The 19,198-nt window shown below is 40.1% G+C and overlaps 3 protein-coding genes across 3 annotated transcripts; 2 read left to right on the top strand and 1 right to left on the bottom strand.

The window, feature by feature from the left end:
• Nucleotides 1-462: 462 nt before the first annotated feature.
• Nucleotides 463-1,388, bottom strand: h2ax1 (H2A.X variant histone family member 1). Its single transcript, XM_075486527.1, has one exon. It carries the CDS (start codon nt 1,224-1,226, stop codon nt 840-842), a length of 387 nt encoding a protein of 128 aa, XP_075342642.1. The 5' UTR covers nt 1,227-1,388; the 3' UTR covers nt 463-839.
• Nucleotides 750-3,667, top strand: hist2h2l (histone 2, H2, like). Its single transcript, XM_075486528.1, has one exon. It carries the CDS (start codon nt 1,551-1,553, stop codon nt 1,929-1,931), a length of 381 nt encoding a protein of 126 aa, XP_075342643.1. The 5' UTR covers nt 750-1,550; the 3' UTR covers nt 1,932-3,667.
• Nucleotides 3,668-7,405: 3,738 nt separating this feature from the next.
• Nucleotides 7,406-18,916, top strand: LOC142401949 (zona pellucida-like domain-containing protein 1). Its single transcript, XM_075487397.1, has 10 exons — nt 7,406-7,499; nt 12,545-12,771; nt 12,854-13,038; nt 13,945-14,017; nt 15,934-16,031; nt 16,218-16,298; nt 17,154-17,325; nt 17,604-17,718; nt 17,981-18,004; nt 18,759-18,916. Exons 1-10 carry the CDS (start codon nt 7,406-7,408, stop codon nt 18,914-18,916), a joined length of 1,227 nt encoding a protein of 408 aa, XP_075343512.1.
• The last annotated feature ends 282 nt before the right edge of the window (nt 18,917-19,198 follow it).

The raw sequence follows: 19,198 nt of genomic DNA on the forward strand, positions 1-19,198 counted from the left end.
TGCAACGAGTGGATTTTCTTAAGGAAACACAACATTTAAAAGCATCTAGATACACGAATGGATTAAAAACATTTCAAGATTAGCCGTTTAAGGCTTCTGGAAGTGATTGTAAAAAAACATTACCTCAAAGTGATACACAAAGTGTTAACTTTATCTTTTCTCTTCTGTGGATGGCAACTCGTTTTACATAATTCAGGGCAGAAGAACTAAAGGGAAGTAAATAACCTTTCAGGGAAATATATCTGTTAGTTCATGCCCGTAAGACCGATAACTGGGTTAAAACTTAACTTCTAATATGGAAGTTTTATCTGCTGATGTGATATGAGGCCCACATTAACATACAATTTCAAGTCTGACCAAGTTATTTGAGGTTAAATGGCTTTTAAGGATGCTGCCTGTAAACACCAGAAAGGCCGCAGCCTGTCTGTCAAGACTAAGTACCCGGATGACGACAACAAAACAAACAGTTTCTGTAGCCTTTAATGGAAACAATACGACATAATAAACAATACAACTGAATTCAATTTTTGTAACAGCTACATTAACCCCCGCTGTTCAGAACTGGTCCATATCAAGAAAGATATTTTTGTGACGAACGCCACATTTCCAGCCTTCAGAGAGCGCCTCCATTTTCCCGAGTCTGAGAGCGACTGAGCAGTCTATGAAAAGTCCAGATGACAAGCCAATCCCGGCTCATATTTTGTCGCAGAAACACATAAACCAAACCACAGTCAATCCTAAAGATTTTTATCAAAAAAAGCACACCGATATGAAAAAGTTGCTGGCTGCGGCGACAGCCTTTGGCCCCCCGCCTGACACCGGGCCTGCCTCGGTCTTTTCTACTTGCTCTTGGCCGGTTTCTCCGTCTTCTTCGGAAGAAGGACAGCTTGGATATTCGGAAGCACTCCTCCCTGAGCGATGGTCACACCTCCCAGCAGCTTATTCAGTTCCTCGTCGTTGCGCACCGCCAGCTGGAGGTGCCGGGGGATGATCCTGGTCTTTTTGTTGTCTCTGGCCGCGTTGCCTGCCAGCTCCAGGATCTCAGCGGTCAGATACTCGAGCACGGCTGCCAGATACACGGGGGCTCCGGCGCCGACGCGCTCCGCGTAGTTGCCTTTGCGCAGTAGCCTGTGGACTCGACCCACCGGGAACTGAAGTCCTGCCCGGGAGGACCGAGATTTCGCCTTTGCCCTGGCTTTGCCTCCGGTTTTCCCTCTGCCAGACATATTTGTTGCAGTTGTGGTTGTTGGAGAACAGAAAACAGGTGCGGCTTGACGTGCTTGCGGTTTTATGTGATGTATCCGTGACTATGAGGATGGAAACTGTAAAGATTCTTCCTATTGGAGGCGTGAAACTGAGACACACGCACCAATGGCAGAGCGCGTCCTGCAGTAACGAGAGTCCGCTGGTGAGCGACGCTCCAATCCAAAAGAAGAAAGTGCGCCCAGATATTTGCACAACTGTCTTATAGATACAGAACTGAGTCTGAGGCGGTGTCTGGAGCTGCGTGGTTATCCTGCGGATTCACTGACGCCTACACCAAAGAGAAAATGCCTGACCCTGCTAAATCAGCCACTGCGCCTAAGAAAGGCTCCAAAAAGGCGGTGACCAAAACCCAGAAGAAAGGAGGGAAAAAACGTCGCAAGAACAGGAAAGAAAGTTACGCTATTTATGTATACAAAGTGCTGAAGCAGGTACACCCGGACACGGGGATATCCTCCAAGGCCATGGGAATCATGAACTCGTTTGTCAACGACATTTTCGAGCGCATCGCCGGGGAAGCGTCGCGGCTGGCGCACTACAACAAGAGGTCCACCATCACCTCCAGGGAAATCCAGACCGCCGTGCGCCTGTTGTTGCCCGGCGAGCTGGCGAAACACGCCGTGTCCGAGGGCACCAAGGCCGTGACCAAGTACACCAGCTCCAAATAGCGGCTGTGAGCTTGACACGGAGCGAGCAAAAGTCCCCAAATCATCAAGATCCATCCCCTCCATTCTGTCGCGTGTTGCCATTGTCAAAACTGCGTCTGTAATCGTTGCACCTTAGCTGGACTTGAAAGATATATGAATGCTCATTTGGTCATTTTACCCCAATTTTACACTGAGTGTAACTTGCCTTCCATTTTGTTTCAACATGTGTTTTTAACAAGTTTAGTTAAATACATTTAGGATCGATGTAAGTTGATATTTTGCTTGTGTTATGGTTCTTGTAGGAGCACCTCCAGTTTTCAGACATGGTCCAGTTTTAAGGGCCAAATTGCTGCCAATGTCATCTCAAGGCACTTCAGAGATACAGTCCAATTCAGTTATAGTCAAAGTCTTTGTTATGCAAAGCCAAATTTGAAAAAAAAAAGATTAAGTTGCCTGAATAAGGAAGCCAACAGATTGCATTGAAACCTCTCTTTGATTCAGTCCCCCGTCCTGAGAATGTGCCAAGCGACGCTGGAGAGGAAAACAATCTTTTCATAGGAAGAAACCTCCATCAGAACCAGGAAGAGGGGCCATCTGCCTGACCAGCTGAGGGTTGAGAGGACAGGAAAGAGGGGACAACATGCACCATAACGCCATGCCAGGGATACCTGCTGAGAAAGAGAAACATGTTAAAGACAAAGTTAGAGAGGGTGTCTGCTTCCTGAACCCGAACTGGCAGCTGGTTCCACAGAGAGAGGCCTGATAACTGAAGGCTCTACCTGCCTCCCACTCTACTTTTAGAAACCACACTGTGAGATAAAAGCTTTGATATACAACTGATTAGTTCTGACTCCATCACTGATCTGGTGATGCTGATTGTATCCCTTCACATATAAAAGCGGGAACTGTGTTTGTTTCTGTTGGGCTCAAGAAATATTAATTGTGCTTAAAAAGGACACCTTTTCACATTGTTACCAATGCTTATGGGAACATTGTGCCGTTGGCTGTCAAATACACATTGAGGACTAAAAAGAAGAAATATATCCATCATACAGCAGAAGGCACCATACCACCAGCCATGTGAACAGTATTTAGGTAGATTTATAGGGATGCACAGCACAGTATCGAGCTGTTATATTAAAAACATGAAGCCCAGATTTACAGTATAGCATGGAAAACTGAGCCACCACATAACGATGCATCTTTAATACTTTTGAGTCTATTTCAGACAAGATTTTTTCATAGTTTTAGGTGATCTTTTCCGAGGGGACTAAGCAGTTTCAGGGAAGGCTCAGTGCGTGAACGTGAGAAAATATTCTACGACTTACTCTCTACTACTCTATTAAAAGATTAACTTGGATGTTTGTGATGTGGTTGAAAACACGTATGTTTCTTGAGGAAACTGATAAATACTTACCACTGATCTATATCGTGTCGTCTGGATTTGTCACTCACTGATATGTGGTTAACTCGACTCGGTTAACGATCGTATATGCAAAGTTGAAGTTGAAAACTGGAATGACTGCGGTATCTTTTTCAGAATCAGAATCATGTTGATTGTCATACGAAAAAGAGATCAAAAGTGCTTCTTATAAAATGTCAGATGTACACAATTAAACATACCCAAAAATACGAGCATGTGGTCATATAAAATACGAACACAATACAATACAAACTTTATCTGAAGGGAGGCTTGTTGACTCCAAAACGCACCGTTTAAACCATAATGATCCAATAATTAAAGGAGAAGTTCATGTTTTTTTAAACCTGGACCTTATTTCTGGCATAAAATACGTTCATCTACTCATCGATTACATTTTGGTGAAAGTCGGCGTGAAATAAAGACAGATAATTCCTTATTTAGAGGCTGTATTGTCTATGCCCCGTTCACTCCCATTATATGGATCTCGAGTGATCTAAATAGCGTCCGACTTTCACCAAAACGTTATCGATGAGTAGATGAACGTATTTTCTGCCAGAGATAAGGTCCAGGTTTAAAAAAACAGAACTTCCCTTTTAGGAATTGAATCCCTTTTTGGAAAGAGCTTTGAAACATATTTAGTCTTGTATTCTGGGATACTGCCAATTTCTTTACATTGTCAGCATCTAGCTGTTATGCTGCAAACAAGTGGAACAAACTGCCAGTGGAGATTAAACTTTCACCAAATGTAGACATTTTTAAATCCAGGTTAAAAACATTTCTTTTCTCATGTGTCTATGCATGAAATCTGCACGATATCTTTTAATTTATCTGGACTGATGCTTGTTTTTAAATTCATTTAAATGATTTTATTTGTTTCTCTTTATATTCTTTTATGTATTTTTAATGCTTCTTCCACTCCCTGCTACAATTTCTTTTATTTTATGTAAAGCACTTTGAATTGCTTGTACATGAAATGTGCTATACAAATAAATTTGATTTTGATTATTTTATTTTTTTAATGACAAAAAGGTGGTAGCTTCTTAACTGTAAAGGGTGGCAAGCAGATTATTTACAGCAGGTAGATTACACGAGGATATGAGATTTGGATATCAGTTTTGTGAAAATACCTTTGCACACAGGCCTCTTAATTCGGAGAGAAACTGGATGATTGGGTCGGTGTGCCTTTAATGGAGACCAAACTTAAGGGGAGAGTTTGGTTACCTCATCGTTACAGCCAAGGTGGGATGCTGTGAGGCAGCTTCATGTTTTTCAGGAGCAGAGTATATAAAACTCTTTCCCAGCCGGTTGTACAGATTAACATGACTTAACTGCTTGAAACTGGACAAAGTTCGAACACAAACGTTTTACTGCCAGCAACAGTTCTAAACAGCAAAAACACATATCCTAAGGTGAATGACTGAATGGGACGGAGATATTTCCTGAAACACAAGCGTGAATGCTTTGTGTTTTTGTACACATGCTCCACTCAAGCTTTTACATCAAGGATTAGGAAGAAGTTGATCAAAGAGGTAACCTGTGGCAAAAAGCATATGACTGCCAAAAGGGCGAAAGGGCCAGCCAAAAGAACGTCCTAATGCTAAGCTTAGTGTAAGCTCATCTCCACTCCATTGTGTGGACAGAGCTGATCAGGTCTTAGGATTCCTGGAGGGCGATCTGAGGAGGGTTTGTGGTTCAGGTGACGATTGCAGGAGGTTTTGTTCAACAGGGTGTGTCTTTATCTCCAAGCCAGATATGATGTGTAGGAGACCTAGTTTGGTAACAAAGAGGGGTAGCCCTCGGCAAACGGGGGGCGCTTAAATGGAGCAGAGGGCATAATAAAGCTTTCTTGGGTGTTTTCATGTAAATATGGCTGAAACTATTGAGCGGGTATTAACATTTTGGTTATGTAATGACTTCAAGAGGGGGACGATAGACAGATATTTATGTTTTTTATCCAGTGTGGGTTTTGTACTTAAGCAGATCCTTGGCAATTCTTCAGTTTTTTCTTGACTGCGACCTGGTCATTTTCTGAAAAAAGAAAATCTACAACATCCAAACTTTTCCAATCATTTACGAAGGAAGAAGCCAAAGAACAGAAACTAAGACCCTGTCAAACGTACCTTCAGCTTCTTCTGAAACATTATCAACCTGGAGACGGGAGTTTTAGTCGCACTGGAACACCGGCTCTCTAACACCAGCTGAGGTCACTGCTGAAATGACAGGTTAAATTTATTGCTACTTAACAAAACGTTGCGCCATACCGAAGAAACACCATATACATTTACCTATTGTTCATAGTCTGTCAGATGATCAGCCGGCTTGTGTTGCTTCCTCACTGTTCCCTCTCTTCTCAGTGGGCTTCCTGTGAACTCTTCATCTGGAAAGGAGGCCAATATAAATGGCTGAACGTCATGAAGTAAGAGCAGACGCAGTAAAAGATAGAATAAGCACAAGAGGAGGAGCAGCACTCTGTGGTCTGTATAAGGTAAGAAAAGCTTTGAAAAAAATTGGATTTTGCAGTATTGTATACATTTAATCTGCCAATTCAAATGATCTTATCTTATCTTATCTTATCTTATCTTATTTTATCTTATCTTATCTTATCTTATCTTATTTTATCTTATCTTATCTTATCTTATCTTATCTTATCTTATTTTATCTTATTTTATCTTATCTAATCTTATCTTATTTTATCTTATCTTATCTTATTTTATCTTATCTTATCTTATCTTATCTTATCTTATCTTATCTTATCTTATCTTATCTTATCTATATTTAATGAGTCTTACAATCATTGTGTCCCAGCACTTTAAGCCACAAATGAAACAAATAAAAAGTACATTGAATTCCACTGACGCTCCAGCTTCCTCTTCTTAAGATTCAGAGCAGCTATATTTGGAATCAGACGCCTCAAGCGTCTCTGACAGTAATTTCATCTCATGGGCAAGATAAATTTGAGTTTAACTGCGGCTGCTTTAAAAATGTTTAGCTTCCAGTGAATTATCTTCATTTTGAGAACTTGAAGGATTTTCAGTTGTATTATCATCGTTTTAAAAGTTTCAAAAGGTCTCTTCAGACACATTTCATTGGTTGGACTACAATGATACAATGAAAATGTATTTCTGCACTGGTAGACAGATCATTTACTATTGTAGTTCTGAATGATTTAGGGCACTTTTCACATCAGTCTGCTTCGAAAAACAAATAGTGTGGCCTCCACTGCCGGATATCTTTTTTAACAGCCAGTGGCTCTTGTTACTTTTCAGGATAAGACTGAAAGTTTATTAAAGTTTCTAGTTTATTTCAACACCTGCTTTAGGACTAAATGAGTTTGAATCATTCAGTGTTTCACATAGAAAATAGTTTGTCAGGCTCATGATTAAGATAACTAAACTAGATCAAATTAATTCCAGATAAACTGCTGACAACTCATTGGATCTAAGTGCTTATACATTGATGAAATTGTATCACCAATCCAATCGTGTCAGATGGGACATGATATCAGTGATATGAGACCTTTTACAGAGGGAGCCCTTTTTTCTAAAGTCCTTGTGAAATCACATTTGATGTTGAGGAGTTTTTAAATGATCTATCTTACAATAAAGGCTCTATGTGCATTCATATCTACCCTGAAGGGGGCAAAAGGGGAATTTGTAGGTTTTCTTCATTTAATTTCAGTTTGTTCTCTTCTGTAAAAGCCCTCGCAGGTGACGTGTCCTGCACTCGGGGGCGTACACTAATTTTGCATCTAACAAGATGTCTTTTTCAAGTTCAAATTTGAGCAGAGCTGATGTGAAAGGGTCAGTAGCACCTAAACTAAATACAGGAGCTGACTAATCAGAGCATAGTGGGCTCTATTTGAACAGGAATTACTGGAATATTTAGAAGCAAAGGGGGACTTTTCAGTGTCGTTAATACTCAAGTAGTAGGATTGTGGATGAAGGGCATTTTTTTTTAAAGCTCTACACGAGTGTCTGTCATTGCATTTTCTGGTTCTTATCAGGACCTAGTAATGAGGAAATCAAGTGCTTTTCTAATTCCTGTTTTTTTTTTCTCCAGCAGTTGGAGAACAATGTGGCTGGCCCTTCTTACATGTCAGCTTGCCACACTCCTTACCGTCCAAGCTCAAAATGCCTGCTTCGGACACTCCACATTCAGGAGCCCAGGTCAGTGCAACCTAACCTAGGGCACCTAATAACTATTTGTTCTGTGACGATATAACGGTTTAATGGCATTAACAGAAAACCCAATCATTCTCCGTACGTGTGTGTTATAATCTGAACTGCTCTGCTCTGTATTTTGGCAGCTAGGCTGGTCTTGCATGCATGTGAGTGTCCTTAAATCTAAATAAACATAAAAAAAAGCATCTAATGCTGCCATTTACCCAATAAAAAAGTAGATAATTGTGCTCTAACGTCAGTGTCAGACGATATTCAGCTTGTTGACGGCAATCAGTCCGTCTGCATATAAGATGCCAACATCAACTGATGGTAGAGGCTGATGTTTATCTGGTGTGTCCTGGTTGTGCTGCATTGGCTTTGACCTGAAAATGACAACATAAAATGATAACATTATGCACATTTGATTTTGTTGGGCACAAAAAGAATAATAATAATACAGTAATATAAAAATTGATGGGCCATGTAAGTGTGAAAAATTAACTGAGTTGGTAATAGCTTAACAGGCTAAGAATACTTTCAAAACAGTTTCTTATTATTCCATTTTTTTATGCATCTGAATAAATTTGGACCCATTAAAGAATAATGAGATGAAGGGTTGAAATACATGTTCGGTTATGTTTTTGTTGAACACACTGTTATGTTTTTTCTGTAAATGCCCATAATTTCACAATCTAAGCATCCAAAATTATAAAACAGTATTTTTCTGACAAACAGGCCTACCGATTCTTTTTCACCAACACCATGACTATAGTTGTCATTAAATTAAGCCCTTTGTACACTGATTAGTGAACCTGCAAACACCGACTAACATCTCGCTCTTCGATGCAAATAGGAAAGTGTTTTATCTGTATTCAGTCACATGTGAAATGATTCTGCAGTAGTTGCAGTTACAACACCCAGATGTGGGTGCTGCCCTTCGGGCTACAAGGGCGAGCACAGCTGATTTTTTCTTTAGAAAAACACATTTACTAACTGCAACCGCTCATATGGAGGGTCTGAAACTCACAGCAACAACTCAAGGACAAAATCAAGAACCAAAACTGATCGATTTTACCGCTCACACTTAATCCCCTGTGGGCTAACGTCTGCAGTTTAGTCAATAATACTGAGCTAGCGAAATGTTCTGAGAAATCTGTGATTATCACACTGGTCCACCACACCTTGCAGGACACATTGTCACATCACCATTTATGTGGTTGTAGCTTCCAGGTTTGCCACCTGGGAGGAGGTAGTAGCTCGTAGCCCTCAGAAAACTGAGTGTAAATGCACTACTGGAAAAGGAAAAGAATTTATGGATTTATGGCTAATTTTAGCACGTATACCTGTGTTGAAAAAGCTTCTTAAACGTGCTAGTTTTGGCTTTTAGACTAATCTACCTCCACAACACTGACTTCATAAAGTGATTAAAAAAATACACTGTAACGAATTGCTGTATATTTACGGTGGATTTACAACAGTATCCTACTGTATTTTATAATAATTGTAAAATACTGCTGAATATTCATCCCTCAAATGTAAATTAACAGTTAAATCAGTCATTTAACAATACCAGTAGATAACTTTAATTTAACAGCATAAAACAGTATTTGTAGTTCTCCTACTGCCATATACTGTAATCCAAAATACGTTATTATACTGTTAAATAAATTACGGTAGTTGCGCTGTAAAATGACTAAAACAGTTATCCTACTGTCATGTACTGTAATTCAAAAAACAGTATTATACTGCTTGATAAATAACAGTAGTTACCCTGTAAAATAACCACAGCACCTACCGTTATTTTACTGTCATACACTGCAATCCAAAAAACGGTAATATACTGTTAAAATAAATAACAATAGCTGCACTGTAAAATAAGCACTGTTATTTTACGGGGAAATACTTTACGGTGTAGTTATTGTTACTGCATTACGTTCAGTAGCATTAATGATGACAATAAATCAGAAATCTGCGCTTTAGACGTTTTTGTGACTATTTTTAATTTGTTACTCTAAATACTAGTCTTATATATTTAAATCAATGAGGATTTCTAAAAGACAATAAACAAAAAGAGATGTTAAATGTACTGCTCCTTGTAAAAAAGTTGTGATTAAACAAAATCTATTGTAATTCAACTGGGATGTGATGTACTGTAATTCAAAGTGCAGTATTATACTGTGAAATTATGATCCCATTATCTTGATTCCTGTAACTTTTTCTTCCCTGACTTCACATCTTCAGTATTGATCTGTTGGAGCTTGTTCTCCCTATCTTTCTGGTCGCCTCGTTACCCTTCCTCGGCTTCACCTTCAGCTCCTTGTTTCCCCAGCTGACTGTGGAAAGCCAAAAGGGTCATAATTCACATATTTCGTCCAACGTACTAAATGTCATCCAGGATCTATTTTGTGCAAACTGGTGTCTATTAAACGCTGTTACAAGTGCCACCAGACATTTTATAAGCACCTTCAGGAAACGAATAAATGCCACTTTTGAAAAATGTTTAGAAATGTGTAACGCTGGCAGACACTGCCTCGGGCTATGAATTTGGGTGTTTGTCACCCAATGAGGAAATAGTGAGGGAATACCTTAAGGCGGTTGTGAACCAGCCGTGGGAAGAGAGACGATGCCGCACTGTAAGTGTTACGTAGGTGATACTTGTGGGGAAAACCAACATTAGCAGAGGAGGTAGCCTCACAATTTGCACCTCTAATCTTGTGATTAAAACATGTTGGTTAAGCTGGTAAAAAAAAAAAAACTGACATTGACCCAAATGACCCAACTGACCCACAGAATGGGCGGGTGGATCAATGACAAACATGTGACCTCAACGACTCTCAAAGTGTGAAAACATCTTAGAAGCCTGAAACTCACCCAAGAATCAGTAGGAACTGACGATGTAACTGACGATGTTAGTCTTACATTTTAAAAATGATCTTAATCATATGTATAATTGAACAAAAACACTTGACACACTGGGTTTTCTCCAGGCTGCAATCAAACGGTAAACCTAAAACTAGTTTCTTATTGGTAAGATGTGTGATTTCCTCACTGGATGAAAAACATTTGAATTCATTGACTGAGGCTGGAGATCATTATCAGATGCCGCCTGGCATTTAATAAATGCCTGGTGGAGTTACAAATTTCTGTGTTGTTTGTGTGATGCCTTGTTTCCCTTGTTTACAGCGTTTAATAAATGACTGGGGGCGTTTGAATAGTGTGGGAAAGGAGATGAACTGTGGTCCATTTGGCTAAACTCCTATTCTTTCTGGTCACTGCTGACCCAGGCCTTTTCACTGGGGAAGCACCTTATTGTCCTGCTCGGGATGAAGTTGATGCACTTTCTCATGGCATTGATGTCATCTCCAAGTGGCTCATAACTACAAGGGCTCACCACAGATCATGAAATAGCTACTTTGGTTCACATCGCATGCAATTTATGGTGATAAATTCCAGGAAGATTGCTACAATACACTAGCCTGGCTGACGCGTCCACAATCTCAATGAGATGGTGGTCTGGGAACTAGGTGTGCATTTTCTCGTATTTGAGGCGTGGTTTACGAATGCCTAGAGCCGTTTATTGGGAGCTACGAATGTCTATCAAATGGCATCTGGTTCTTCCCATGCTGCTTTGCGCAAGATTCATAGCCAATTGTATCACTTAAACCAGATGACGTATGTAGAGCGACAGAAATTCGACGAGGAAGAAGAAGAAAAAAAAGTAAAATAAAAGTAAACTTGCGCTCTAAGCTACTTAAAACACTTTCTAAGGCTGCATCGAGAGGTAACGTTGTGTCCGCTGCCATGTTGGATTAACATTCTACAAGCTTCGGTGTAGCGCATAGACGTCGTCATCGTCTTGCTCTCATTTCGGCCACTTGTATTCGCGATCTCGTTCTTTCGGTCACTACCCACAGCTCGTGACCATAGGTGAGGGTAGGAACATAGATTGACCGGTAAATCGAGAGCTTCGCCTTCTGGCTCAGCTCCTTCTTCACCACGACGGGCCGGTGCAGAGCCCGCATCACTGCGGACGCCGCACCGATCCGCCTGTTTATCTCCTGCTCCATTCGTCCCTCACTCGTGAACAAGACCCCGAGATACTTGAACTCCTCCACTTGGGGAAGGATCTCATTCCCGACCCGGAGAGAGCATTCCACCCTTTTCCGGCTGAAGACCATGGTCTCAGATTTTTTCAAGTCAAAACACTGAAATGTGGGGAGAATTTCCAAGTCTGGGGATGTTTTGTCTAATTTGTTGACAACAAACTGAATTCATCTGGAGCAAGGAGCAAAAAAACCCACTAGATTCTTTAGAGGCAGTAGAAAATTATTACATTATCGTGGGAGGAAACCATGGATATATATAATCTCATTATCTTTGGACTTGGGTTGTTGTTGTTTTGTTGACTTCCTGATAAGATTTTCAACAATAAAATACAGCCCATGGTTGCGGTTTGACATCCTATGCTCATGTTTACTGAACGATAGAAGGGTTCTTTTCCACCTGTGCGCAGTATTTAATGCAGCCGTAGAGGTCCCTTATTTTAAAATGTCACTAAAAGTCAACATCACAATTTCTACAGATGATCTGTGGTGCATCTGTTGCAAGGGGACAGTCTCAAAGATCAAGGTTTATTCAGTCCCTTTTTACATGAGATCATCACAGAGCCGCAAAGGATCATTGAAGGACAAAATGAGTTATTTAAACTCTAAAACAACCAATTGATCAGTGAAAGCATCACTCTCAGCCTCACAAATGTATAGTTATATCATTAAGCTTTAAGTCATTTAAGCACAGTTTGAGATGTTACACCAAAACAGACGCTGTTACTTAGATTTAGTATTTCTATGTTCATTGGACCCTAACAGCTAATTCAGTACTCTATCAGTGAGTAAAGATATTATAAAGATATTCAACATTTTCCACCTGTGCGTTATTCTGTTTAGTTTTTCTTTCCTGAAAAACGAAGAATCCGTTAATTCTTCAGTCTTGGGTTGGGTTTTGGTCTCAGTCCCAGAGGCTGATTCTGATCTCCTGTTCTTTCTGCTCAGCCAACTCAGACATCGAGGTCTTTTGTGGATCTCAGGCGGTGGACCTCCAGATCCTCCTGTGTCCCGTCTATTTCAACGGATACAACGAGTCTCTGCTGGCCCTCAACTCGGAGCACTCCAAAGACCAGTGTAAAGGCACCGCTGACTGGATGGCAGACCCGCCTGTTGTCAAATTCAACATCCCCATCACAGACGAGGCGATCGGCGCCTGCTCCAGCTCACTGACCGTACGTTGTCCGAGCCTGAGAACACCCAGCAAGGTGCGACTCCCAACAACTTCTCACTAAACTCTTGTTTTTGTTTTTTTAGGTTACTAAGGAGACAGGAAGTGGAATTTTTGCAGATTTCTCCAGTGTCGAGCACATCAACATCTCAGGCATGATCTGCTCTGAGGATTCAGCCACAGGAGCCATCACCTACAATCAAGAGGTGATGTACAGGTTCTCCTGCCGCTACCCTCTGCAGTACCTGGTCAACAACACTCAGATAACTGTGTAAGTGTGTGATAACCAGTGTTTTGAGTGGTCAGATTTATAGTTTTACTGCTAAAGATGAATTAGGATTGGATGGATTGATCAATGAATTAGGATATTTTTTGTCCATGTGTACTGTTTTGTTCTTGTTCTTTTCTTTCTTTTCTTCTTTCCTTCTTCCTTTGCTGTTTTCTTTCGTTCTTTTTTCTTTCTTTCAATAACATTTTTTTCAAAGAAGCTGAATTGATCAAACGTGTACTTGGGCACCAGTTCTTATAAATACTGTTTTGAATTAGAATACCAAATCACCCTGAATTAATAAATAAATAAATAAATAAATGAACATTTGATTCGACGGTTTTCAGTGATAATAAACTTTAAATAAGGGAAGCTTTCATGCTGTCACAAAAGAGGACATCTAAATCTGATGCTGATAAGAAATATATCATCTGATATTTAATACAAAAAAAAAGAATTAAAACATTATTACCTAAAAATGAAAACAGGCTGTCTTGTTAATTTATTCATTCACGGTATATTTGTAATACAACCAATTTAATATGACTGAGCCCAAGTTTTTCTGTTTGATCATTTAAAAAATGAGCTAAACAGAGCTTTACAAAGTTAAAAATGGATTTGAACCAATGGTCCCTCTGCATGAAATGGAAGAATAAAGGATTAAGTTGACATTATTTACACTAATTCTAAGAAAAGGTTCAACTTCTCATTTGTTTGCTTTTGCTTCATGAGCAGCCAGTGGCTTTAGAGGTTTGTGTTACTTCTGTGTCTAATTTCAGTAAAACACGAATCTCACCTGGGGCTGTTGTTCCCTTGTGTATCAAATGAATGATGACCTGGTTGTGTCCAACTTGGGTTTCCCCCCCCCCCCCCTCCGCAATTAGCTGACAGAATCTTTCTTCCCAACAGGGCTGGGTCCAACCTGGCAGTCAGAGACAATAACGGGAGTTTCATCAGCGCACTGAGCATGAGACTCTACTCGGTAAGAAGAGGCTGGCGTCAACATAAAACAGTTTTACATTTACTGTCAGACCAAAAAAAAAAAAGTGTTCGAGTGGGAATGGGGACACACTGACTTTGTTTAGTAACAGTCAAGAGCACATTGGATCCTAAATAACAACTCTCACCTTTGCAATTCCCCACCGAACCCTCTCAAGATCGTTTCATCAAAGTGGTCACTCAGACACGAATGTGGCACAATGAAGACTGTATCAGGGTTCAAAGAAAACCACCTGTGAATCCCTCAAGCACGAAAAGCTCCTAACTCAAGGGATGAACCAGTGCTGTGTCTACACATAACAGAGAACTTAGCAAAGAATCAATTTTAAATAGTATCTTTAGGCACTTTGTTACCAGCAGCCTATCACAAAGACACATAATTTGTTCCCATTTCTTTAGTTGCATCTATGAAAAATGCCAAAAAAAACACAGTCAGAAAGAGAGAAAATAGTATTTTTGCAGCAACAAGGTTATTCCCAAAGAGCTGCAGACTTGGCATATCTCAGTGTGGTGTGCAGTGTGTCCTTAAAACATTTGAAGAAACTGGACAAGTGAAGGACAAAAGAACAAGAGGCCCAAGCCTCATCAGAAATGGTCTCCATGGAAGGGTGGCTGTCAAGAAGCCGTTTTTAAGGAAGGGAAACAGGGAGAAAAGGCTGTATGCCAAATGACACGTTACATTTTAGGCTGTGATCTCAGACTTCTCTGTTTCTGAAAGACAATATTGGGCCTCCTTTTTAAAAACTTTAACAAAAAAGATATTCTGACCTGTCAAAGTGGAATATTAACTGTAAATGTCAAAGTGTCTAATTTCAGTTCAGCTTCTTCCAGGTCAGGGTCCAGTGAAAATGTACAGAAAGTGTTTTTGGTTTTTTTTACATTGTTCTTTTAACTTTGAACAACTCGAGTTACCAAAGTCACACCCAGAACAGAGCTCAGGAAATTTGCTTTGTTTGTTTTTTTCTTTTTCCACTTCACCATTTCATTGTCAAAATGCTCAAAGACCACGTGTATGTGAGGCTTGAAGAGTTTGTCTCACCACATTAGACAGAAAATCTAAATGGGCTCTCACAACTTGTGTGTAGTCAGAATTCATCTCCCTGGGCTGGGTTTGGTTTGGGCTAATATGCATGTTATGGTATGAAGTTGTTCTGGATGTTTTCTATTAGCTTGAGCATATTTGAGTATTTTTGAGTAAACAGAAATATAGACAAACTTGAACTCAGCCTTAGTGTTTGGTTGTTTATAACCTGCTGGAATCTGTACCTGAACTCCTGCACACTGGTGAATTGGACATCTGACGGGGGTCTGGTTTGTAGTCCATACTTATTGTATCTTCACTGTAGCCAAGACATCATGTCATACTGTATATCTTTACATAAGAGTAATAACTGTATCATGTGATTTGATTAAGATTACGAAGCTTTTTATGGGTCCAAACATGTTAAAACTTTGTTTCCAAAGTTGAGATATTACACATCGATTACATATAGATATCACAGATGTTACACATAGAACATGATTTGATATTAAATTGTTTTATATCGATGTTTATATCATGTTAGAATTAATTTATTATTGTAGCTGTTTACTGATCAGTTTCACTATACGTCAATATGAATTTGTTCCAAATTTTTGGGTTCTTACTCTAAACCTGAACCAAAACCTTTATAAAAGTTGCTCTATTTGGTATTCAAAGTCAGTACTTTCATCTAAAGTTGGTTAGAAGGCAGAAAATTCAAGTTTTTTTTATATGTCAAGCTATCACCTCAATTTCCTATCTCTATTATTAACCTTTTGTTTAATTTTAAACAGGCTATTGGTGAACAAGACATTGTGTATAATTGTTTTTCTCTTGGTGTGGTACTAACTCATTCTACTTCTCTCGTGGGCTTTAAGGACAATGGCTACTCCGCCCCGCTGCAGATCCCTCCATATGGCCTGGAGCTAAAGACCAGGATCTTTGTCAAAGTAAAAGCATCCAACCTCACCAGCAGGTACTTCACATTTTACACAAGTCTTGGTTGTTTCAGAGGCCTTGTTTACTTAAAGATAAATAAAAAATATTAAAAAACATGCTAATATTTTTTGACCATGGACCATATTTTCCTACATATATAATCACAGGAGAAAAGAGAAGTAGCTTTTGTGGTCTTACCTAATAACAAAACCTATGCTTGCAGGTTCAATGTGCTCCTTGACCGATGTTGGGCCACAACTTCTCTCTTTGCCACCAGTACCTCCTCTTTTGATCTTTTTGTTGGGTAAGATACTGTTAATCATAGAATCAAAAACAACAACCAAAAAAACAAATCAACTTACCATGTGTGCGCACCACCATGAACGCAGAAGTTTTGCCATTTTGCTTGTGTGGAGCATTCAGGTGTTTGTTCACACAATGCCAAGGAGGAAAGACATCAGCAATGATTTTAGATAAACAATTGTTGCTGCCCATCAATCTGGGAAGGGTTACAAGGTAATTTCCAAAGTATTTGGATTCTACAGAGAGAAAGATTATTCACATGTGGAAAACATTCAGGACAGCTGTCAATCTTCCCAGGAGTGGACGTCCCAGCAAGTTCACCCCAAGGTCAAAAACCCAAGAGCTACATCTCAGACTCTACAGGCCTCAGTTAGCATGATTAAATGTTAAAGTTCATGACAGCACGATCATAATAAGACTGAAAAAGTATGGCTTGTTTGGAAGGGTTGCAGGAGAAAGCCTCTTCTCTCTAAAAAGAACATGGCAGCACAGCTTAGGTTTGTAAAGTTACATCTGAACAAACCACAAGACTTCTGGAACAATGTCCTTTGGACAGACCAGACCAAAGTGGAGATGTTAGGTCATAATGCTCAGCAGCACGTTTGGAGAAAAGCAAACAGCATATCAGCACAAACACCTCATACCAGCTGTCAAGCACAGTGGTGGAGGGCTGATGATCTGGGCTTGTTCTGCAGCCACAGGAACTGGACACCTTGCAGTCATTGAATCCACCATGAACTCCCCTGTTCATTTAGTTTTTCACACACTGCCTCTGTGTTTTGTTTGTATTATATATGAAACAATGTGTTCTTTCTTTTTTTCCCGTCACTCTATGTCTTCATTTGTCCTCTTAAAGGTGTAATCGGGATGGTCAGACAGTAATCAGAACCAATGGGGAGCAGCAGGAGGCCAGCTTTTCCTTTGAGGCTTTCCGCTTTGTCCAAAGCACAGATGCAGTTATTTCCACCTATTATATCCACTGTGCCACCAGGCTCTGTGTGAACACCATCTGCCCCACGCTCACTCAGGTCAGATTCTCCCTCCAATTGTAGAAAAAAATCACAAACTTGTCTCAAGACACAAACTCCGGGCCTTCATCATAGAAGTCACACATATTCCATTTCTCAGCCCTGTAAACTGCATTTTAAAAAACTTTAGCTCAGAATTGTTTCCATAGGAACGCAAGGACAAATTATTGGAGAACAGCTAAATAGAGATCCTCATATCACATCTAGCACATTCTCTTTACACTGTATCTAACATTTTATGTCTAAACCAAAATCACTACCACCCAAATCACCTGCAGAACTGCAGCTCTAACACCAACTCAAGAAGGCGACGCAGTGGCAACGACGAAGAGGAAACAACTGTGACCGATACTGCCACCGTCACTTCAGGCCCCATCACCATGCGTGTAGACAGTGGTGAGGATGTGAACAGTCTTCCCTGTTAGATTTTTGTGGATTCATACCTGTCACATACAGTATGTGTGCGTGAGCTGGACTGAGCTTTCTTTTGGTCATGAACTGATATCTCTTGTTTTCTTGGTACCTGGTGACATATGGAGGTCTGTATACACTACTAACAAGACTTAAAGACACAGGGTAGCTGTGCCATTGGGCTCCACTGATCATAAAAAATGTGTCAGGTTTACAGAGAATCGTGGATGTAGGGGTGATGAAGCAAAATCACCTTTGGAACAGGGGGGCTGCTTTTTTAAAACAGAATTTAGGCCGGATCAGAGGTGGGAGTGAACTGTACAAAGCTCATTTCACGAAAAAAAGGGAAATTTAAACTGATTTAATAGTTTATGTCAGCAACGCACTCAGAAAAAGGTGGGCTAAAGGGATGTCAGCCATCAACTTCCTTTTTACAAGACTTTTTATGGTTTGGGAACTGAGATTTCAGCTGCTCAGCAGTCCATGGTTGTTGTTTGATTGTCCTCCTCATGATGCTCTGTACATTTTCTCATCTTTGGCACCACGTGGCTGTATTGATCATGGTGGTATGACTGTTTCTCCTGTAGGGCTGCCTGTGGGCTCCAAGTTCATCCAATCCAACAGTGGTTTCCACCTTTGGTGGATGCTCCTTTAATACCCAATCCTGACACCCTCACCTGTCACCAATTAATCTGCTGATTGTAGAAAACTTCCAGTACAATATTTGTAGGTTCTCTGAACCTTTCTGTCTTTCTTTGCCTTTAAACCAGTCTGTTGCTGCATCAGCAGCAGATTTTCATATCATGTTATGCATATTTTCTCCATATAATGAAGTTGGTCATTGAAAATACTTAAAATAATTTCTTTGGATTTGTGTCCAGTAAGGAAATCTTCCAAACGTTTCAGAAAATGAGGCTTGTAGCATGTCAGGTGGGGATGAGTCAAGTAGAGGAAGTGAAGGGCCTATAGAAACATAATTATTGTCCATGTTGTCTAACTCATAGTGTTTCTTTTCTTCTAAGGTGCCACGCAGACTGACATGAACAACACCGTGGTGGCCGTTTCAGTCGTCGCAGGCATCGTTGGAGCTATCTGCCTAACTCTGGTGGCTTTCATTGTTTATCGGATGTACAACTCTAAACTAGCTTTCAACAAGACAAGTCTGTTCACTCAGGAGTGATAAAGGGTCAGATTAGTGTCATTCATTCAATCATATAGCCAATCAGTCATTCATTCATACAAACGACTGTCAACAAACAAAAGTCTGAAGTAATTTCCGTATGACTACATTCACATTACCATCAGACAATGCTCCTGGAGTCTGATTTTCACGTAAACATGATTACCTGCTGAAACAGCATGCATGTTCCCTAAATGCCTTTTTTCACGAGTTATTTTTTATCAACAACAGAAAACATCATATTTCTCAGAGCACGCGGGAGATCAGATCAAAGTAAACAAA

The sequence above is a fragment of the Odontesthes bonariensis genome, chromosome 16, assembly GCF_027942865.1.
Source record: "Odontesthes bonariensis isolate fOdoBon6 chromosome 16, fOdoBon6.hap1, whole genome shotgun sequence".
In the NCBI taxonomy this organism is placed as follows: domain Eukaryota; kingdom Metazoa; phylum Chordata; class Actinopteri; order Atheriniformes; family Atherinopsidae; genus Odontesthes; species Odontesthes bonariensis.